Raw genomic sequence first — 24,743 nt, forward strand, 5'->3', positions numbered from 1 at the left:
TGAGGCTGCTTTTCATGCAGGTTGCAAAAAAAAACATGCGGCAAGACGGAACGAGGCCTAATGGTTCTGGTATGGTTTTTCGTGACAGAGCCCATTAACTGAGTAGTAGGTCCCGCTGGCAGTATCATAGTGCAATACGCATTACGATCCTAATGTTTCAAACCGAGCTAAGAAGAGGCAGCAAAAGGCTAATGGACTTTATCTGGTGTACCATTTAATGATCATGTTCAGGAATACTGGATATATTTGATGCTTGTCATCCCCAAAAAGAATAACGCTAAATTCAGTTTTGTTACTTAGAAACATTTTTATTTGAAGAAAGTATCTTTTCTTTCCGGGTCAGGTAGGAAATAGACTTTACAAATACTTTAAATTGTTGTTTGATTGAAACCAACTTTAAAAGCACCAGGAACACAACCAAACAAAACGGCATGAGTGTCACTGTAAAAGGAAACTCTTGATGTGCTGTTGGGTGTGGTCGGTGAAGGTAAAGACTCAGACAGACAGCTGCTCTCCTGCCTAAGGACAGTAATTACAATTGGAGAAAGGAAGACCTTTGACTGTTTAGAACTCTTGAACAAGACGAAAAACAGACTCAGTGCTGTAGAATGGACTCTACATAGATGCCAAACATTAACGGTGAATGCAAGCAGCCTTGGTACAACATCATATGCTTCATTAGTCGCCCTAGGCCACTTTGACAGTGAGATGGAATCATTTGAGCACACAAGAATCCTGTAATGGGTAATGTTGGTCAAGTGCATGCAGCGTGGTTACATTTACCAACCAGGCTGGTTTAAACCAAAGGACACCAAAGAGCGAGAAGAGAGGAGCTTTGAACACATTTTCTCACTTACCTCTAGTGATTATCTACTGTGGCATGCAGAGATTGTTGTCTCAAATTTCTACTGCCACCCCAAATACGACAGAGATGAATGGATTTTTGTTTCTGGTGGATCAATCACTAGACAAAGATATTCAAAAATTCAAGAGTCACATCTCTCTCCAGAATCAACGTCCCCATTACTCTGCGTAATCCTTGTAAGTCGCTGTCAAAAGGTATTCACTGGAACTACTTTCTACTTAAGAATTAGTTCCTATAAAAAAAGATGTTAACAGCGTTTATTGTCAATGAGCCTGACCAACAGTGACAATAACTCTGGAGAGAGATGTTGCACTTGAATCTTTTCAATCATTTAAAGTGTAATGCCGTGAGCACCACAAAGGGAATTGGAAGGAGGGCCCAAGAGTTCATATGGTAGAAAAAAAATAATTAACGGAGAGGGCCCTGGCATAAAAGTTGAACCTGGCGGAAGTTTTTCCAACAAGGCAACATCATCTAGGATGGCGCTGTGTTGGCTGATAAAGAACATGCCGGGAGCCAGCGCACATTCCTGCTAGATTACATATGAAATGTGAATACTGCATTTCCATTTACCTCGTAATAACTGCTACAAAACAAAGACTTATTTCACCGTGATAACTTTCCAGAGAAAACTCGATGCAGCTCCTCCTTCTTCTTCATTTTTATAAACAGGGATGCTTTCGGTCTAAACCTCCCAATACAATTTCTGGAATATGTGCATCCCAACTCCTAGAAATTATGTTTTCTTTACAGCTAATTTGTAACGGCAAATATGTTTGGAAGGAAATATATAATGCAGAGAAATTCCATTTTCTTTTTTTTTTTTATATCCGATCTTGCAGTACAATGTCTGCTTGTTGCGACGGCCGCATTTTCAAAAGCACTTTGGTTAGGGAAAGATCGTCTTAGATCAATACAGAAAATAATCTGAAGTTTGAAGCTTGCAACACAAGACCCAGTGTGTTTAGTAACATTTAACCTAAACCACATTTCCCGAACCTTAACCAAAGTGTGGCCACGTTGTCTCTGAAGCAGCCATTCGCTTAGTTTAGTTGTAGTTCCACATCAATTTATATTTTTTCTACCATAAGAAACCCCTGGTGGCTCTGTACCATTGTCCTGGAGTGGAGGCAGAAGCCTCAGAGATGCAGACCTTAAAAACTTGGGCAGAAAAAAACCCACAAAAAACTATCTGCATTTCCATAACACTAAAGGTAAGTGAAAAAAAAAAAAAGTTTGTCACTTACCCTCTGAGGCAACAGGATTAGCAAAAGGTACAAGCTCCAGTGTACACACAGTAAGCAACGGCTTTAGTGAGAGCATCATGTCCTTCTGAACTGGATAGATAGTGGAGATGGGTTGACCAAGCTTATGAAACACATGAAAATGGACACAACTTGGGAGTTCAGTTTGATTCTGTTCACGGTTATAGTGCACCAATGGGCTGGTTATCACAAAAGACTGGAGAAGCTTACCTTACCATTATGTTATCAAATGTACAAACACCACGAGTAGGAAGAAATGACTCGGTAAAAACACATTCAAAACGTCTAGATCCGCTGGTAGCATTTATGACCCTAACAACCTGTTAAAGAGGCCAAAACGAAAAAGTAAAACTGGAAGTCCAGAGTAAAATATTTAGCTGCACGCCCTTGGCAAACCTATTCCAAACTCTTTGGCATGTACGACCAGGAAAGTTTAAGCTTTAGAATTTCATTTATCTTTTTCTCATCAATATAAAAATTGAAATAGAAAAAAAAGTAAAAGAAAAAAAAAAAAAATATCAAATGTCATGTCTCCTACGGTTTGTTATCTTACAATAAAATGTTAACATCAAATGGTTTTGTGCCAAAAAAGGCCATATATCAATGCTACAAAAAAAAAAAATCTAAGCCTTTTATTTACACAGCAACATGTCATTTCTGTACAGGACATTCATTTTTATTACAGCACACATTCATGGCTCATACATCCTAAGTACACACAGATTCCAAAGCAGAAAAATAGGATTTTTAGGTACCACTTTCGAGGCGACTGGGGCTGATTTTTTTTTTGTTGTTGTCCTTTTCCTGTGACTGAGTCCCTTCGTTCTCCACGTCACATAAAGTCATTGAGCTCCAACTCCAAGGCAGCGGCCATCTCGTCCGCCTCTGAGCTGCTTCCTCCCTCTTCCTCGTTGGAGTCTTTAGAAGACTCGTCGGCAGATTCCTCCGCCTCCTCCTTACCTTCATCGTGCTTACGTTTGTGGCCTCTACAGGAGTAACAAAAGATGATTTTAGAAAGAGAACTGTCAAGCTGGAACCAACTGCTGCTGCCTAAATCGGGATTTATATCATAAACACGAAGGTCTCATTTAAAGCTGATGGCAGAATAGATAGAACAAGCTAGAACGAAACCAGAGAAAAAGCTGAGTCCAATTTAAAATAACAAATCATAAATCATAACAAAAGTGTGGAAGGAAATTTGAAAGTGTGAAGTGTTTTAACTGTTTTTTTATGTTCAATAAATGCAACATCTTGCCAAAAGTCAATGAGTAATCATGTTAAATAACCATGATTGTAATATTGACCAACATAATTGTGATTATGATTTTTTTCTATAGTCGAGCAGCCCTACTCCTTACTTAAAAGTTGCTGTAGGTAGGATTGCGAAGATCCAGGACTTGTGAACAACAAATTGTGAACATCGACAACTTCTCAGTCCCTCCCCCCCTTTCCGCTAAAGCCCAAAAGAGTCTCCCAAGCCCCTCCCCCCACAAGGGAGAAGTAATGAGTGTGCATGAGCAGTGATTGACACGCAGATTTTGTTAGAGCTAGACTAGCCGTTTTCTGTCTTTGTGCTAAGCTAAGCTAGCTGGTTGCTTCTTATACCATACATACATGAGCGGTATCAACCTTCCCATCTCACTCTAAACTGCACAGCACTGGGGAAGAAGGATGGAAAAACCAGGGATACGGAGATGGAGGAGAGGGGTAAAGATGGTTAGGAAGTAAAAAAAAAAAAAAAAAAGGGACGAGATAAAACGGAAACACCTTTGGGGAAAGAAAGTGAATTTGGAAAAAACAAATCTCATATCATTCAGGTGTAAATGAGGTCCAAGATGCACTAAAGATCCAAACCACTCCAGACATGGCCACTTTAAAATCAAAGTGAAAATGCTGGGTCTCCAATTAAGCACATAATTACAGAAACAAATATACCTCTCCAATGGCAAACCAAACAGGCCACAGGCGTCCTGGATTGTAAAGTTTGCTGCTGGGGGGTGCTGGGTAATGTTTCAACTAGTGGCAGTGCCATACCCGAGTTTACATATACCAGCTGCTTTGAAGAATATGAACAAAAAGCTCTCAAAAGTTTCAGATGTTAAAAGGAATAGGAAACAAATCCATCCATCCATCCATCCATCGTTATCCGTTCCCAGGCCAGGGTGGAGATATAATCTCTCCACCTAGTCCTGGGTCTTCCCCGAGGCCTCCGCCCTAGGGAGGCGCCCAGGGGGCGTCTTTACCAGATGCTGGAACCACCTCAAATGGCTCATTTCGATGCAAAGGAGCAGCGGCTCTACTCGGAGTTCCTCACAGATGACTGAGCTTCTCACCCTATCTCTTACGGGGGACGTCAGCCACCAGCCACCAGCCACCCTCCTGAGGAAACCCATTTCGGCCGCTTGTACCCTGGATCGCGTTCTCTCGGTCATGACCCAGCCTTCATGACCATAGGTGAGGGTAGGAACAAAAACTGACCGGTAGTTCGAGAGCTTTGCCTTCTGGCTTAGCTGTCTTTTCGTCACAACGGGGCGATAAAGTAATGTAATACCACCCCCACTGCACAGATTCTCCGGCGAATCTCCCGCTCCATTGTCCCCGAGGTACTTGAACTCCTTCACTTGGGGCAAGGACTCAGTCCCAAGGAATAGGAAACATTATGGGAACTCAGTGACACATGTCTGTGTGTTAAGTTTGGAGATAGGATGTTGTTAGCTTAGCTTGGCATAGAGGCAGGGGGTTAACAAGAGAAAAACATACCAACACGCCAACCAACACCTCGAAAGCTGACTAACTAACACGTTTCGTCTCATTTGTTTGAACCTGAACACAACCAGCAAAAACAACACATTGTGGGTAAAGTGCAGTGTTGACAATTGTTGACAAAATGTTCCCCCCGGCTAGATTTGGCAGCTTTTAAAGCGCCCATCTTATGCTCATTTTCAGGTTCATAATTGTAATTTAAGGTTGTATGTTAATTTTCAAAAAACACCATATTTTTGTTGTACTGCACTTTTCACCCTGTGTTCAGGTCTCTGTTTTAGCTACAGAGTGAGACATCTTTTCTTCTGTACTATCTTTGATTGCACTTAGAGCTGGGCGATTTTTTCCCCTAAAAAAAATCGATTTACGATTCGATTTGATTTTTACCCCCTTCCATTTAAAACAAAATAACTGCAAACTGTAAATATATTTTAAAAATATATATTTATTGTATTTAATTAAAGTGCATCAACATAAACAAAATTGCACAGGCAAACCCTTTCTCTAACTGAAAAGTCACTGTGCAGTGTGCAACAAAGATTGTTAAACATCCAAATTATTTATACAGTATTTGGAGTGAAAAAAAATCAAAAAAAATTGATTTTTTGAAAATATGAATCGATTTGACTTACTAATTCGATTTTTAAATCAAATACATTTTTTTCCCAGCCCTAATTGCACTCACTCGCACACGCGCAGTAGCTCAGATGTAGATCATGTCAGCTAGCTAGCTCCATAGACAGTAAAAGAAAGCCTGTTTCTCCAACTTCGGTCAGTTACAAGGCAGGATTAGCTGGGAGACTTCTAAACGCACATGTAAGTAGTTCTTTTGTAGATTATGGTGAACTTGTGTGTGTTGTTGCAGTGCTTTGCCATTGAGAACGAGGTAGCATGCTAGCGCGAGCATGCCAACGGTTGCGGTTAGCCAGCTCGTTTCAGCTAGTGACGTAGAAAGCCGTGCAGATTTTGACCAGCTCGCCCAGAGACTGAAGGCAGGACACATTCAGAAAACGTATCTCACTCAAAACAGCATGGATGGATTTTTTTTTTCAAAGTTTGTATGCATGTGGAAGCACCAGAGACACAAAATAATCCCAGAAAAAGTGATTTCTTCATAATATGGGCAGTTTAAGACCCCTTTAGTGCCTAGTGATGTTTTGTGTTGTGGCTCTCTGGACTCCAGTTGTGTGCCTACTGTAACACACAGACATGATTCGGTTTCGATACCCAGCTCTATATACTATGTTTCGGCTATGGTGACTAAAACATATATCAATTTTTAGATGTGTATAATAGAATAGATCTTAACCTTCGCACCCAAATGGATTCAAGATGAAACCAAAAGAGTCAGGGAAAAAAATAAAACAAAGCATAGATTCCTAAGTGGCTAAAGAATTCTTGGATGTGGCAGTCAACATGCCATCCCTCTTTCCTCTCCACTCCAGCATCTCCATGACATCCTCTGCAGCGAAGCTTATTAGCATAATTCTAATGAGGTGTGTAGGGGACTTCTATGCTTATTGTGGAGGACCGGCTCTGCTGAGAGGGCCCCCCCCCCCGCCTCATTAGACAAGACTGCTGTCAGACAGCCTCGCTAACCTCCCACAGCAGCGGGGCTCTGGTTGTGTGTTCACTTGAAAAGGTCAGATGTCGGCTATTATCATGGCAGAGGCTCGGTGACAGGACAGTGACAGTGGACCCCTGCGGACTGCGTGCCCGGTGCGTGGGAGGTAAAAATGGTTGGGGGTTTGGGTTACATCCGCGATGCTCCAAACTGACAAGGAGTTTAATTTTCAGAGTCGCAAGAGCGAGGCGCTGGTCAGAGGGTAATGTGAGGCTGGGAGAGGGCGAGAGATGAGATGAGCAATTAATGATTATTTATTTGGCAACGATGTGAGAAAATGAGGCAATGTCCCACCATCAGTGATACTGCCACTGCTACACGGGCTGGTTGGTGACACCGTGTGAGTCACTGTGGTGTGCGTATATGTACATGGAAAGGATGAGTACAAAAACTCCACCATCCCTCTCCCATTTCCAAATATTAACATTTGAGACAGCAGGGGTTGGTGGGAATGAGTTCCTGCATTGCTTTCTGTCTGGCATCATTACATCCAATCTAAATCCTCATCTATTAATCCAAACACCCACAGACACACACGACGCAGACACTTCCACCACGTTCACTCATATCTGCTCCAAAACGGAGTTTTCAGTTGTAATTTGATCAGATATTTGCTGGTTTAACATGCGGTTAACAAAGGGAGCCGCCTGCACTCAAAAAGCTTTATTTACATTCTAACAAACCAGACTACAGATCTACAACGAATGGTCTTGTTCGGACTTAATTTGGAATTTAAAAAAAATAACTTCTTCATTTTTTAAACATTAATAGTTCAGGCTTTATACAAAACTTTGTTTGACCCTCATTTAAACTATTGTAATGTCATATGGTGTAATACTTTTCCCAGCCAAAAAAATCATACGGGCATTAACGTGGTCCGAGCCCAATACCCCCACTCGTCCTCTATTTCTTCGTCTGGGTTTATCAAGGCTTAGCGAATATAATGTCTTTCAGAATGCCTGCATGATATTCCAGGTTATCCATAGGTTAAACTACCGTTTGTGTGAGCTTATTCCAATAAGTCGTCCCCTGCGTGCTTATGACACAAGAGAAAAAAACACCTAATTACTGGCAAAAAAATGACGGTTAAAGTGTACGAGCCCCGAGTATAGTTTGTAGGGGACCGCAGATTTGGAACGAGCTTGAGGAAAACTTGAAAATGTCGTATTCTGTCTCCATCTTCAAGGAAGCTTCAAGGAAAACTTGCTCATAACATATGATTGTTGATTATTCTTTAAATGCTATAGTTTGAGCTTGGACCGTCTGTCTGTTTGTAGTATTTGTCTATGTTAGTCTAAGTAGGTCTAAGTCTGGTCTAAGTATCTGTATTTTGTATTGTCTATTTTGTGTCTATGGTAAATTGTGTTTTTGGTTTGTATATTATCTGTTGTTGTTTATCGTTATCGGGCCCCTTCCGAAAAGCTTTAAGTATCTTATTTGGGGTTCCCCATTTCATGCGGCTTATACAGTGGGGGAAATAAGTATTTGACCCCTTGCTGATTTTGCAGGTTTGCCCACTTACAAAGAATGCAAAAATCTACAATTGTAATCATATGTACATTCTAAAAGTGAAAGACAGAATCCCAAAGAAAATTCCAGAAAATCACATCATATGAATTTATTAAAATTGATAACCATCTGATGAGGAAAAACAAGTATTTGACCCCCTGGACAAACAGCAAGTATTCTGGCTCCTACAAGCCAGTTAGTCTTTCTTTAAGACACAGCCCCAATCCAAACCAATTATCTACATCAAATACACCTGCCTCACCTCGTTACCTGTATAAAAGACACCTGATTGTTGATCTGCACAAGGCTGGGATGGGCTACAAGAGAATTGGAAAGCAACTTGGAGAGAAAAGATCAACTGTAGGTGCAGTTATCAGGAAATGGAAGAAGCACCACACCACCGCCAACCTCCCTCGGTCTGGGCCTCCACACAAGATCTTGCCTCGTGGGGTGTCCCTGATCATGCGAACGGTGAGGAATCATCCCAAAACCACAATGGGGGAACTGATGAATCAACTGAAGGCAGCTGGGACCACAGTTACAAAAGAAACGGTTGGTAACACACTACGCCGTCATGGATTGAAATCCTGCAGCGCACGCAAGGTCCCCCTGCTCAAGAAGAAACATGTACAGGCCCGCATGAAGTTCGCCATTCACCACCTGGACGACTCAGAAGAGGCCTGGAAGAAGGTGATGTGGTCAGATGAGACCAAAATAGAACTTTTTGGCCTCAACTCAACTCGTCGTGTTTGGAGGGCAAAGAACACCGAGTACAACCCAAAGAACACCATCCCCACCGTCAAGCATGGTGGTGGCAACATCATGCTTTGGGGGTGCTTTTCAGCCAAGGGGACGGGACAACTCCATCGTATTGAGGGGAGGATGGACGGGGCCATGTATCGTGGAATTCTGGACCGAAATCTCCTTCCCTCAGTGAGAGAGCTGAAGATGGGTCGAGGATGGGTGTTTCAGCACGACAACGACCCTAAGCACACCGCCAAAGCAACAAAAGAGTGGCTGAAGAAGAAGCACATCAAGGTTCTGGAGTGGCCTAGCCAGTCTCCAGACCTGAATCAGATTGAAAATCTTTGGGGGAGCTTAAAATTGAGTTGCCAGGCGACAACCTCGAACCTGAATGATTTGGAGGCTGTCTGCAGGGAGGAGGGGCCAACATCCCTGCCGAAATGTGCACAAACCTTGTCACCAACTATAAAAACTGTTTGACATCTGTGCTGGCCAATAATGGCTTTTCTACAAAATATTAACATGCTGTTTGTCCAGGGGGTCAAATACTTGTTTTTCCTCATCAGATGGTTATCAATTTTAATAAATTCATATGATGTGATTTTCTGGAATTTTCTTTGGGATTCTGTCTTTCACTGTTAGAATGTACATATGATTAAAATTGTAGATTTTTGCATTCTTTGTAAGTGGGCAAACCTGCAAAATCAGCAAGGGGTCAAATACTTATTTCCCCCACTGTATATGATCATTGTACCTTATGAAATTGTGTTTAATGATACATTGATGACGTGTGAAATAAACGTGTAAAACGTTTATGCATAAACTGCAAAGCAACAATGTTCGAAAAATGGTTTACAAAGGACTGATAAAATGATTGCAGGATGGAAAAGCAGTGCTGGAAATTTCCACCACAGAAGAGGTTTTATTTTATTCTTTCTGGTAAGAAGTTGGGAATCACAGATCCAAGCTGCTGGATTGGTTTTAGGACCCATACTAACTTTATGAATCGGATCAGGTATCGGCCGAACGCGACCATCCACACCGAATACAGTTTCTCCTTCAATGTCATTATAAAAATGTATTATTCCGCTATCAGTCACAGTGGGACTCCACACAGCAATCTCTGGCCCTTACCTTACATAGGACAGGACTATTAGTCCAATACAAAAACTGACTAAGTGCATTGAACAAATTAACGACTGGATGTGCCAGAACTTTCTTAAATTAAATGAAGAAAAAACTGAGGTGGTTGTTTAGGGGGTTGCAGTAGCTCAGTATGAGGGACTTGGGTTGGGAACCGGAGGGTCGCTAGTTCAAGTCCCAGTACGGACCAAAGTACAGAGTGTGGATTGGTAGCTGGAGAGATGGTCCAGCACTGGTAGCCCACTCACTCTGACATCTCTCCATTTGTGCATGAATAGCCTAGGTCCTGAGCATGTCTGTGTGTATTTCAGGCCTGTGTGTGTAGTGATTTCTAACAGAGTGTAAATTGTAATTTCTCCAGTGGGGATCAATAAACAGTATAAATTAAATTAATTAGTTATGGAGCAAAAGAGGAACGATAATAAGTCAGCGCTCAGCTTCAAACAACAGAAATCTTGGTGTAGTCATGGACTCAGACCTGAATTTCAACAGCCACATTAAGTTAATTACAAAGTCAGCCTATTACCACCTTAAGAATATATCAAGGGTTAAAGGACTTATGTCTCACCAGGATTTGAAAAAACATGCTTTTATCATCAGTAGACTTGACTACTGTAACGGTGTTTTTACAGGTCTCCCTAAAAAAATCAATCAGATGCTTTCAGAATCAGATTCAGAACGCTGCTGCTCGAGTTCTCACTAATGGCGTTTTTTCCATTACATGGTACCTGCTCGACTCGCCTTTTTTGGTTTTCCATTATGAAAAAAAGTCCCTGGTACTTTTTTTTCCCGTCCAGGTTCCAAACGAGATGAGGCGATACCAAAAGGTGACGTGAAAACCTGCAGACTACTGATTGGTCGGAGAGAATCATCATTGGTAGCGACGGACGGGGGTGGCCTGAACAAACCTGCCATTTTTAAATAGTTTATCCAGCTGTGTTTTTTTTTTTGCTGCCTCCAGCTTCTTTTGAAACTAAGACCCTGTTTACACGTACATGGTTATTTTTACAAACTGAGACATTCCCCTTCATTTGTGCCCTTTGTTTACACGCAAACGGAGAATTTGCCTCTGAAACCGAGTCTTTCTAAAAACTCCGGCCAAAGTGGAGATTTTGGAAATCTTCCATAGCACGTTTGCACGTAAACTGAGACAAACGGAGGTTTAGGCAGCCGAGAGAGAGAAAGAGGACGTGATTGGTTGCTGTTGTTGCTATTGTTGGGATTCTGATTGGCTAACGTGGGCTTGAGCTTCTCGTTACACTGCCACCTACAGGTCTGGCATGCTCTTGACGGCATATATACACGGGTATATGTAAACGAATCCTTTTCTGAAAATGGAGAGGTTGAAATGTCCGATTATGAAAATAGTCGGCCACGTGTAAACGTAGCATAAATCTGTCTTGTGGCTGTGGTAAAAACAACACACCTTCGACGTTCTGTGTGTGTGTCGCGTTGGGTCACGGCAGTTTCCTGCGGCATCGCTCGCCTCAGGCATGAGGCGGTACTAATTCTGGAAAATGGAGGACGGGGCACCGCGGCCGAGTAGAGAAGAGTCGAGCAGGTACCATGTAATGGTAAAAACGCCATAAGACCAAGAAAGTGGATCACATCAATCCAGTTCTGAAGTCTTTACACTGGCTCACTCTTCCAGTGCCTCAAAGAATTGATTTCAAAAATACTTTTGCTGGTTTATAAATCACTAAATGTTTTAGGGCCAAAATACGTTTCTGATCTGCTGCTACACTATGACCCACCCAGACCCCTCAGGTCATCTGGGACAGGTCTGCTTGTTGTCCCCAGAGTCAGGACTAAACAGGGAGGAGCAGCATTCAGTTTCTATGCTCCACATATCTGGAACAAACTCCCAGAAAACTGCAGGTCCGCCGCAACTCTGAGTTCTTTTAAATCAAGGCTGAAAACCTTTCTTTTTGATGTTGCCTTTCTTTAAATAATTGTTCATTTCTTATACTGCAGTGTACATTTTATTCTCGTATTTTATTGGTTTTTAATCTTTTAATCATTTTTAACTGCTCTAATGTTTTATGTAAAGCACTTTGAATTGCCCTGGTGCTGAAATGTGCTATACAAATAAAGCTGCCTTGCCTTGCCTTACATGAAAATGATCCCAATGTGCACCTACTCTGGACATTTGCAGCTTATTTGACATACAAGTATATCTTTTTGGGCTTTAATAAGATTGCAGTTTTCTATGGAATGCCTTTTGATTTGTACAAGTTTCATATTCTTGAACAAGACTAAGAGTCTACAGCCAACCTAAAGATTGTACACTAATGCCAATTGTAAAGAAAACTAAAAAAAAACATAAATGTCTACACCATTGCATAGTAATCCCCCAACAACTTTGGAGAGACATTTAACTCTACATTCTGTCTACATTCTGGTAGCGCCTGAAGAAAAAAAAAAATCCACAAGGCATTTTTTCCTTTCATATATTTGACAAAGTGTGGGTGCTTGGACAATAGGATCTTATGAAACACTTAGTTCCTCCTTACTGGAAATCTTACTGGCTAGTAAAAGTCGAAGATGCGGCTGTGAAGGCCAATCTGCCATCCCAAATTCAGCAGAAAGCTGCGAACAATGTACTTTCATAAGCGTAAGGGAGAAACTTTTGACATGGTGATATTTTTCAGTGGGAGAGTTAAAATCCAGAAACACTGACTTGCCCTGGCTAGTTGTATAAAGTTGACAGTTGAATGAATTGATCGGAGAGCGAGAATGGCCCTACGCCTTGAGAGAGCACTTTAAATCAAGCTGATGTCAACGACACAAAAGGCAAGGGGGACTCGACCTGTCAAGTAATAATCATCATCAGGTGGAGTTCCAGTTAATGAATTATGCATCTATTAAAACCTCGATTTGAGTGAAAACTGGGACCAAATCTATCGACTTATTGGTGAAATCTCCCATTTCAAGCTCCTTCCAGATGGTTTTTGGAATGGATCTCATGCATTGAACTAAATCAAGTTGTCAGTGAGGGTGCAAACGGTAGAAATGTGTGTTATTATAGACACAGATGAGTTGTTATTATGTACTATGGGAGTGCGATTGCATTAGGGGTGTCAAGAGGACATGCTACAGAGTGCCTGCTGGTGAACAAACAGCCTGCAGCTACAGCCGCCTCGACACATCATTAGAGATACATAAGTGGTATAAAATGACTAATACAAGTCAGGAAAACAGCATCTGCCCCACATCGCAATCCATTATTATGAGACTTTGTGTTTAAGTCTGACGCTAAGGTGGCACTAACGCCACTCAGGGGAGCATTCAGAAGGGATACGCTGGGGGGGGGACTTCACAGATCGAGCTAGACTACATTTTAATCCTGTGATCCAGAGTAACCATCTCTGCTGATAAAGTAGTAAGCTCTTACTTCGGTCTAATTCCAAGGCTGCAAACTCTACCCAAGGCATCTCAATCTGGGGCTGGTGAGGAAGGAGGCAGAGAAAAACGAGGAGAGGAAGAAGCCCTGTAAAAAGCAGAGACTTCAAACGCTTCTGACAACTCCGCTTACAGCAAGAAGGAAGGAGGGGTGGAGGGAAAGAGGGAGTAAAAAGGCAAATGGAGCAAATAAAGTATGAAAGAGGAGGAAACAGAGCACGGATGAGAGAGGTAATGAACTAAATAATGAAGTCAACTTTTTAGGACTCGAGTGTTCTCGGTTTCTCGCAAAGTTTCCTCCGGAGTAGGAGGCTCAACATCCACGGCCTCACCCCAAGAGGTCAATTCAATATTCTTCCACGCTCCTCTTAACTTTTTCCATCCATGCGGGTCAATTAGTTACACTAGCAGATGCTGTCTGTGTATTAGCTAACTCGACAGACGTCGTGGGCTTAATCTCTACGGTTAAGCGAGTTATTGCTTTGAACGAGTAGCCTAAGAAAAGGCAAACGGGATGCAACTCAGCAATGCAGGCCACCCCTTTCTCATATTACTTCATTTCTCCCATAATCCCATCATCATTTACAGCAGATGTGTCGGATGCAGATGTGGTTCGACTTATACACTCCCGTCCCTCCTGCTTTACACAGTTCCATGTGCAGTGAGCTGATAAGCATTGCAGTATTTTTTCATCATCTTCCCCTGCCCGTTATTACATTATGTCACTATGAAAACTGACAAACAGGAGGATAAAAGGATAGGAGCTGTTGTGAGGGACGTGTCAGTTTTGCAAGGAAATGAGAAACAAAACTGCATGACAGCACAACAACAAGGACTTACACAATGACTAGTTTTGTTTGAGGCCGCATGCTTTTAGGGCCCACTTGTGAAAAAATACATGTTGACAAAGATTTAGGGCAGGATGCTCATGGTGGAGAGATTCAATGTGCTTGGGAGCAGCACAGTGCGGAACTACACACTAGAGCCAGTGGGGAAGAAGTACATAGATGTCTAGCTACCTAAATGATAAGTTCATGTGTTTCAAGTCTGTCTTTTGAATTATATGTTAAAATAGACTTTTTCCACCAAAATGAGTGTGTATATATGCAGGTTTATTTAAATTTTCTTTTAACGTGGGAAAACCCGCAAAAAAATAGGCGACAGATTTCCTTCCCATTGCCAGTAGACAAGTACGCCTTTCTGTTCCCCCGGTGTGTCGCGTTCGATGCCACAAGCGCGTCGGAAAGCAGCATAGATGCTAGTGACGATCTTGCAGTGGTTACTCCTTTTTTTAAAATATCTGTTACTTATTCGGGCTCTCTTTCAAACTTGGTGCAGACTAATTTGGAACAATATCTGAGCGCTGCATGCATAGCATCGCACAAATAACAAATGGCAAAAAATAAATTAGCGTGTCCACCGGTGTCGATAAATACCTGGGACTACTGCAGTATTTGTCATTGGAAGTGCATGAAATACCAGTTTCCATGTACATACGAGTATGTTAATACTGTTTAAAGACTGGCGACATTGTGAAGCTATCCTTTAACAATAAACAGTGTTAATATTAAAAGGAAAAATAAGGATATACATGTATATTAGAGGATGGATACCCAAACCGAGCCAGTCGGGACCCGACAGTATCTGACGGTACTTGACGGGCCGGGCCGGGTTCGGACAGATATTTGGAAATTATGTTCAGGTTCGGGTCGGGCCTGGTCACATCAGCGCAATAAGGGATTGAACATTTTAAATTTGAAAAAGCTTATTATGTAGATGCGCGCATGTGTTAACGTGCGCTTGTTGCCTTTGTGTGCGCTGATGCGCTCATCCATTGACATTTCTGAATGCCTTCCTACAGTTGCTTGGTAAAAGCCGGCTTTCCACACAGACAAACGTACATGTGTCGTTAGTATGAGGAAAAAAGAATGAGATTTTAACTGTGTCGGGCTTGGACATAAATATTTTAATGCCTGTCGGGCTCGGTTACTGCTCTGTCGGATGCGGGCCGGGCTCGGACAGAAAAATGCGGCTCGATCCACACAATGTTCTTAAATGTTCTTAATTTAATGTTTAATAGCATGTTAAAAATGTTCAAGACATGCTGCTGGAAAACCAGAAAATACTCTTGGTTCTTCTATCATACATCAAACTGCATTATTTGCCTTATTTGTTATCCCCTTGGCCTCTAACCGCTATTTCATGTCGGCTGCATCATGTGCCTCATAAAGGAGTAATAGGGAAGTCTGTCCGATGCAACTTTAATGGCCATGGCTATTTTTCATACGTGAGGCTTTAACCATTGTGGCTTGCATTTTATTTAATAGTGGAAACTTTATAGACTACAAATGGCTTTCTGCTTTTTAGCTCAGTGTGTGTGTGTGTGTGTTGCAGTGAGTTGTGTAATGGTTGTCATACAGACTCAAAGGAGTCACTGTGTGTAGGTAGGTACCTAGAAACTCGGTTTTTGCCTCAATTGTGGCCTAGACATTATTACTGGAAACAGTAAATGTAAAATTGCTTTATAACACTTGGGTTGGATACTTGACATATTGAAAAAAAACAGGTAGCAGTTTGGATATTTCAACGCAATTAAAAAAAACAAGGTAAATTAGGGTAATTTTAGACCTTAAACTACACATACAGAAACAAAAACAGTACCGTCCGAGAGCAACGAGTGTGACAAAAATGTGATCAACTGCAGCAAACCACTCCCATCTCTGGCTCAGCCACAGGCAGCCGAATCAGATTAAAGCCCCCAGGTGCCCTTTCATATACAGTTAGATACCTCATTTCTCTTACTGGCGGCAGCAGTTTTGACAAGGCTGTGCCTTTTCACAGGAGCTTAAGACAGCTTAGGACTCAAGCTTCAAAGAGTTCAGGAAACAAAAGTATCCCATAAAATGCAACTGCGACTATATGCAACCATAACATGTCCAACTGTCTTCGAGAAAGGACAGAAAGCTCTCAAAAGACAAAGTGCTTGGACTTGAATGCTTATGAGTGGGATAGCTGTGACCCCTTTTTTTTTTTTTTTTTCTTTTTCTTTTTAAAAGGGAGTTCTATTTGGGCCAGTCCAAAGCTGCTTGATTCATTTATGAGCTCAGAGTGTCTCAGCTCATAAAATATTTGAAACTGAATTTTGCATTGTGGTATTCCATCACCGCACTTTACCAGAGCTATGCAAACAATCCCCCTGCTGTCTGTTTTATCCCTCACATCTCGCAAATATGGAAGAGTACTCAAGCGGGCAGACAATGACAGGTGACATATGCGAGCTAGGCTGAGGAATGATATTTAATAATAGTAGAGTGAAAAATGTAACGTCTCTATCAGAAGCTCTGACAGCTCTGAGGCATGAGTGCCCTACGTGGCGACAGAAACTGTAACCCTTGCAGTTTGAATGTTACGCAAAATAACCAATGTGTATCAGCCCGCTTCACTTGATTCATACGTTTGTTCTTTCATCAGCAAAAAGTCCATGCATGTGCACTACTTTCTGCTAACAATCACACAATGTAATGTGACGCATCTTATGAAAAATTAGAAAATGACTACTTGTTAGACTACACCTGGCATCGATGGCGCAAAATGACGAATGTCCGAAATCTCTACTTTTCTCACTATTGATATAGAAGTGAATAAGCGATTTTGTCCACAGCTCTAGTTAGATGGGAGGATACCACTCTCGGGTCTGTACGCTAAATATGAAGCTGGAGCCAGCATGTGGTTAGGTTAGCTTAGCTTAGCACAAAGACTGGAAACGGAGGGAAACAGCCAGCCAGGCTCTGTCCAAAGGTGCCATTGCCAAACTCCACTTAGCTGTACCTCGAAAACTTACTAAGCAACCAAATAAATCTTTTTTTTTTAATCTGTACAAAAACTGAAGGGTAATAACTAATATTTGTGGTTTGTGCCAAACTATTTCTTGGTCAGGTGCTGGATTTTGGTCACATTTGGACAGAACCAAGTTAGTCGTTTCCCCGTTCCCACTCTTTTTGCTATGCTAAGCTACGGATATCCAGCTGACTGTACAGATATAAGAGAAGTTCGGATAATGTCATCTAACTCTTGGCAAGAAAAAAAATAAGGCCATTTCCCAAGTTGTCTATTATTTTAAGAATGTTATGTTAGCAAACATACTTAAATAGAGCATTTGTTCCGAACCAGAGCATGAGCCAAAAATGTAGCTTTAATATTCAAAAATCTACATACAGTACGTTGATTAAGAACCCCCTCAAACTCTCTACAGAAAGCTATATTATGGTAGTGTTGCATGTTGGACAAAAAAAAAAAACTTCCCTTGAGTTCATACAGTCCAAGGTAATAATGATGTTGATTTACAGCTTTAATACGAAGATCTGCTGCACTCTGTCTGAAGCAGCATACCTGCTAAGGCATAAAGCTCGGATGGGTGTTCTTTGATTGGACATGAAACAGAATTTTAAACCTCTCATCTAAGAGTAAGAGTAAGTAAGAAAGGCAGTAGTGAGAAAGGCAGTGGAATCGAGATGCCAACGGGAAGGATACCGAATGAGGTTTAAGGTACGGAGGCTAATCAAAATGACGTGCATCCTGCATTATGAACACTCAGACATCAGAGGTCAAACAAAATCAACAGACGAAACCATGGTTGAAGGGAGAATGCATTTTGAACGCTAACATGAAGGTTTTCAAACAAAGCTGCAGAACAGCCATAAAACGATGACTACTTTGATACTCCCACCTTCCCATCACCCATGTTGTCCTCATCAGTCAATGCAGTGAGTGGACAGCACTAAGCAGCGTCTGAGCTCAAAGAATTTTCTTCCCACTTGATAACTGCCCCACTATGACGAGGTGGCTCCTAATGAGGTACTCTTTTCTTTACACCTCCATTGTAGGCAGCCGAACGTAATAGTCCTCTATTTCTCAATACTGAGCCGTATGCAGAGCCCACACTCAGGGTTTCAATCATCGGTGGAAGCATATGGTACAAAAATAGAGGTTTAGATTAGAATTTTTTTTATGTTTAAATAATTGATGAAGGTCTGTGTACCCAAACAGCGTTATTAAATATCTCGGACTACAAGTGAGAACAGTGTGCAGAAGTCTTTTGTTCTGTAATGACGACCCACGGTCTTGTCCTATGCACCTGTCGATATACAGGTGTGCAAAAGTTCTATTCATTAAAGCTTTAGTGTGCAACTTGTTGATATTATTAACGTCCGTTACATTCAAGCCATTGCCAAATGAGGATTTCCTACAAAGCTAATTAAGACTATGAGCTCCACACAACTCTCTCTGTATCTCTCAGCACGGCTGTGTTCAGAAGATTGTGGCGTCCGGTGACTTTCCCGCGCAGAAACTCGAGTGAAGATAATGACCTCTTTTGAAGAGTCCATCATGTTTTTTTTTTTTAATCCTCCGTGTCCTCCTTGGCTACTAGCAACTGTGTGGAGGAGGGGTGGGGGTGTGTGCGCAATCACGGAAGGCTTGTATCCTGTGGACACTGGACACGCAGACAGCGCTGTTGCCATTACTTAGAATTCCTCATGGGGGCGACAGAAACTACGCACTATAGGTTTAAAATTTGAATTTTTGACATTCAAAATGAGACTTTTTGGTTTGTTAAATTAGCTATTTTTGGCTTGACCTTACTTATGGAGCATATTTAAAAAGGGACAAAATAGGACTAAAATCAAAAACACATTATTTCTCTTACCTCTAGTGCTACAGTATTTATCAATCAAGACTGTTTGGGTGTGAGTTGCCCACTGTTGGAGATGTTGGCTGTAGAGATGTCTGCCTTCTCTCAAATACCATGGAACCAGATGGCACTCAACTCGAGGGGCTCAAAGCGCCAAAAACAAATCCAGCAATTTCTCTTTTCTACAAAGGATGACCTGGTTACTGAAGATAATCCACAGACCTGGTTATGTGCAGTTTAATGTAGGAACTATTTTCTTTCTACCAAACTAGACCTGCTAACGGTATGACAGCGCAGAAGGAAGCGTACTCCTTGACGAGAGGGTAGACCTCCTCGGCCGGCATTAATGTTTACATCTCGCGCTGTCTCGAGCACAACGAGCACACTTCCATCTGCACGGTGATAGGGTTGGCGGGTCTAGTTTGGTCGAAAGAAAATAGTTCCTACATGAAACTGCTCACAACCATGTCTGTGGATTATCTTGAGTAACCGGGTCATGATTTCTGGAAAGAGACAATGCTGTTGAGTTTTTCAAATGTATTTCTTTGGTGTTTTGAGCACCACAAGCCGAGGGCCATCTAGTTCCGTTATACAAAAAAAAAAAAGGAAGACGTCATTACGGCCGATATTGCCAACTCTGGGCAACTCACGCCACAGCAATCTAGATTGATAAATAGCACTACAGGTAAGAGGAAACGTGTCAATCATGATCTAAAGTAAAAAAGATGTGATGATGGAAAGTGCATACACAACAAAAATACATTCAACATATTCTCAAAAAAGTAGTAGTGTATATGCACTGTATAACAGACTGGAAAAAAATCGAACAATGCAAGAGATATGGAGTGGTAAGTAAAGTTGGAGAAGCATAGGAAAAGCTACGTCTCATGCAAAAAACAGTAAGTGAGTAAAACTGTAAACACCTTTCTGTGTGAGAAAAAAAAAAAAAAAAAAAAAAAACCTGCTTATGGATGTGTTTAATGATAGTGATAAACAATGGCTATTAACAAGCCAGCCTCCCCTTGAGATGCATATCTTTGCTTCATAGTGAGATCAATCCCAACCGAGAGCAGAAATAGAAAAACTGCCTGCGTCACCAGCTTGGAGCCAGGAGGAAAGAAATGGGTCAGATTACTTGCCGATTCAGTTATTCCTACTTACGGATTCCTCCTCTTTTCATACACGTGAAAAGCCTGAGTAAGCATTCCTATTTCAAACAGCTGTGTTTACCAGGGCCAGGCAGCGTGGGGATCTTTGTGCCGTTTCACCGTGCTGCTCCACTGAGAAACACATACTGTCGGATTCAGCTTGCTCATGGGGTGAAACCGAGCAAGGCGGACTGCTGTCAATGTCTTTTGAACCCATGTTACATCCATAATCCTTCTTCCCTGCATGTGGCATCTTTCAAATCACCTTTGGGATTCAGGTGTCAGGCTTCATTGTCAGACTAACGGGACAGTGCTGGGTGTCGCCAGACAAAATGCCCCGTGGGCCAGATTGATTGGCTGATGGGACTCCACGAGGCGAGACAATGCTATCCAAGTTAACCATCCACACATCAAATACCGATGGAGTATGAAATTAAGCAGTGATAGGGTCTGCCGTGTTAATGGACCGTCACTTATTGTTGTGTTTCACGTGACACGTTTTACGTGAAATTTAAGACCTTTATCATGTCATCACACAAAGATGCAGAGTCACAAAAGTACTTGCAAAGTAAATAAATGTATTCAAACAGAATAAAAGCGATACAAAGTGTATACGGCGAATTATATTTGGATGACCAAAAGAAAGAAAGTACAACACCACAGAATAAAAAAAAATACATTTCAATGATCTTTAGAGGTAGCGTTACATTGACATAGGAACATTAAGACCGGTTTAAAAATGATTTAAGACCTAGAACACAATACTTCAGCGAATTTAAGACTTCTTAAGGCCTAAAAATAAGATATATTTTTATTTTTTTATTTTTAAGACCTCGTGGGAGACCCTGTGTTATAGCAGAGTAACAGTTTCCAACAAGTCAGCGTCCAACATTCGCATACAGTCCTCCTGTAAGAATAAATGTCACACAACTTACCTCCTCAACTAATCTGACAGCTGACCTTATAGTGACTCCAACCTCACCTTTCCAAGCAGCAGCAGTTTGTCTGAATACAAACTCTGGACAGCATGGCAGAAGGAAATGGAGGTTTTGTTCCCTGCAGCAACAACACTGTTGGCTACAGCTGCTGATGAGTTTACACCTGACAGATCCCATAACCACAGAGCCCGGTCTACCAGAAGCCGCTCTGACTGCATGTCACCAAAAAAAATAAATAAAAGGATGGGGATGCAGCCAGCTGTGTTTAGATATGAATCAGGTGATGAGGAAAACATGTTTTAAGACACAAGCTAAATTCAATTAGGCGGCTTGCTTCGCTCTCACCCAGAATGTCAGAGACCTGCGTACGTTCCAGCTGTAATGGCATAATGACATTTAATTAATCTGCAGCAAAAATCAACGTGCCCTACATAGAGGACAGATACCGAAGCTTTGCCTTCACAGAGGGGGGGAAAGCAGCAGCTCTGGTACAACAACAAAGCCACGTCTATCTATAAGTTGGAAACAGCTTTCATGATGATCATTTGAGCACATACTGGAGTAATACGGTGCCATTAGAGCAGCGTTCAGGGTTTTAGCAGATTCTTAAAAACAATTACCCACAAACAGGGCCCTCGGGTGCAGACGTTCTAATTGGAAAGCTCGTGGAGTCTAACTGACAATACAGGAGTAGAGATAACAGTCTTATTTCCCCCCAGCATCCTCTCCATTAGAAAATGAGGAGCGAACGGTTCTAAACACCAGCTACTCAAACGTAGTGAACATCACGACGAGGCGTTATTATGGATCCCGTGTAACTTCAAGTCCCGCCCTATGAAGCAGCCTGATTGGTTGGGGTTAGGCATCGACCTCAAGTGGTTAAGGTTAGGATAGCCGACTGGTCAGGGGATAGGACCTGAACAAATCGGGTTACATTACCTTGTGTAAGCATGGACGTCTGGCCAATTGTGATGTGTGAATGCTATATAAGGGCGGGTCTTGCCTAGAAGTTGCGTGGGTTCCATAATCACGCCACAACGAACTGTTTCTGTTTAATAGCAATTCCTTTACATTTAACCATGTTAATGAGGTTTAAGTGCAGCATGCCTAAACATCTGAAAGAACGGACAGTGTTCAGCATTAAACTATATTTAACAAGCGAAATGCACGGCAGTTTCAAACATCCAATTCACGACTTACCCTTGCATATGAAAAAAATATATACACCTAGACTCTTACCTTTTATGTATGACTTGAAATGTAATGCACAAAAGCAATTTCTCCTCTTGCTATTACAAGAGGTAAATTTGGAAAATGTTTACGGCACAGCAATGTTACCATGGAGAACAATTAGGCAAAAAAAGTATACTTTGGGAAATGTCAGTTCAGTCAAAACTTTAAGACACGTCATAACTGAATTATCTTTTTGACATGAAGCGGAGGGACACAATAAAGTCAGCAAAAGCCCTTTCGAACTTCTGTTTTGAAAAGTACTACATAGGAAGAAGAAAAAAACTCTTTGCTTGCAAATAAATTAAGTTAATTAATTATATTATATAACGTGATTTACATTCAGGCGTAACCAAGCAACTGATACAAAAGGCCAAACAAGCTAGTATTTTGAAAACTACATGAGAGGAAATTGTGAATTAAGACATTTGGTCTCTTTGTTGTTGGGCTGACTTATTAACTAACGATCAGTGTATGTTGCGTTGAGGCCAAAAGACATTCCGGCACAGCGGATAACAGTCACAGAAGGCGCTGAATGATGCTATCTGCTGTGGAGCTCAGCCAACGTGCTTTCAGCTCCAATGTTAACTGGCAGAAGCTCTCACTGTTTATCTGCATGCACGGTTCCTTTAAATTGAGCAGTCACTGTTAAAAGAAAGTGTTGCCTGCCTTTTGATAATTGGATCTCTTACTCATTTGACTAGATTGTGTAGGTTGTTGCACACTTGATCCAATTGCTTTTCCAATTGAGTACAAAAAAAGCACCTTGCAAAGAACGCCAATTATTGGAATATTTAGGACGTTCGAATGCTTCATACTGCAGATAGATGATTGTTGTTACACTGCTTTAAGTATAATTCCCACAAATAACCTGAGCAAGACAGGAATAATTAAGACTTGCAGTAATTACATAACCGGCTCCGCAAAGGAATTTGAGATTTCACACTGAATGCATAAAAGCAAGTAGAATAAGGAGACATTTCATGAGAACATGTAGTCTGTATAGAAGGCTTTTTGTTAATCCCCAGGATAAGGGCAGAGTGCCAGACTACAGTAGATAGCCAGCTTCACACAGAACTATAGCCTCGAGAAGAAGAATAAAAAAAAGGTACTGGGATGGGAGAAAAAACAACAACGCAAGGCACGGAGTGAGAGGAAGAAAGCGAGTGTGCCAAGATGGGCTATATTTCTATTTTTCCCCCCTTTCATCTCGGTCAAAGCACACACTGAACAAAAGGCGGCAAATGCTGATGAGCCCGACCAGCCTGACCATGTTGTTTCTGCTCTGCTGTTTGAAGAAGAGGAGGAAGATAAGCAGTTGGATTTAAATAAATCTGGTTTTTCAGTGCTTCTACAGTACACAACGGCAGAACGTTTCAAGATCCAGATCAAGTTTATATTCCCTTTCTTAATTGAGTTGATTAGATTAGAAATATGCAAATGTTAATCTTGAATGTTTTCTGACACACGTGGAGGGGAAAAAAAATATAAATACTGCACATCATGTTATGTAATTAGCCATTACCAAGCATGGCTGAGGTCTGAGGTTTTTCCACAAGGCAGAGCAGCTGTAAACACTATAAATGCATCACCAGCAATCACGGTGTGTGTGTGTGTGTGTGTGTGTGTGTGTGTGTGTGTGTGTGTGTGTGTTTTATGTTCTCAAACAACAAATCTTGCATCGAATGTGGACAGCTCATTTATTCTTATGTACAGGCCACAACCAAATCAGCTGAAGTCATATTGGCTGAGCCGTGAGGGGGCGGCTGCATTGCAATTTGATGAGGTGATGAATGTCAAGTATGGTAATTTACTGGAGCCGCACATACTGTTTATTGAGAAAAGTTTGACACCGGAGAACATCCCAGGTGGGAAAGCAACTATTATTTAATTAAGAGATATTTGAAATCTGGTGGGTGGTCAGGGTTCACTGCCAACAAACAAGCTATCACTGGCAGAAAGTTTACAGTCAGCAAGATGGCATGAGATACAGAGAGTGGGTTTCAGGACAGTCATATACGTTTCCATTTTGTACTGATTATTTGGGCATCAAAAAGGGATTTTTTTTTACATATGTAGTTTGGTAAGTGTAACAGAATGTTGATACCCAAGTAACCCCATCTGTCTAAATACAGTTCAATCAGCTGCAGTGAAAGAGAATTGGACTAACTAAAAGTAAAGCATCATTTCAGATGTCCCAAATTGACTTCTAATTAACATTTAGTCTAGGGTGACCAGATTTCCCGGAGCTAAAACCGGGACACTTTGCACGTGCACGCACGCGCTTTTTAACGTGAACATGTGCCAGCCCAGGTCAGACATATCCACAGACAGTAACTTCATTATTTTGATCGTAGGCTCCTCATCTAATAGTGTTTTTTTCCTGTAAAATTAACAAAAATGCAGCAACAGCCTTTTTCAGT

The 24,743-nt window shown here is 41.5% G+C and overlaps 1 protein-coding gene across 4 annotated transcripts in view; it reads right to left on the minus strand.

Annotated features, from left to right (window-relative positions):
• Positions 1 to 756: 756 nt before the first annotated feature.
• Positions 757 to 24,743, minus strand: part of ctdp1 (CTD (carboxy-terminal domain, RNA polymerase II, polypeptide A) phosphatase, subunit 1) — a 110,814-nt gene continuing 86,827 nt past the window's right edge. For all 4 annotated transcript variants that reach the window (XM_028598324.1, XM_028598325.1, XM_028598322.1 and 1 more), the window contains exon 14: positions 757 to 3,116. In XM_028598324.1, coding sequence (XP_028454125.1) covers positions 2,963 to 3,116 — 154 coding nt within the window. In that variant the 3' untranslated portion in view covers positions 757 to 2,962. The remainder of the gene's footprint in view (positions 3,117 to 24,743) is intronic.

Source organism: Perca flavescens, chromosome 14 (assembly GCF_004354835.1).
Source record: "Perca flavescens isolate YP-PL-M2 chromosome 14, PFLA_1.0, whole genome shotgun sequence".
NCBI lineage: Eukaryota > Metazoa > Chordata > Actinopteri > Perciformes > Percidae > Perca > Perca flavescens.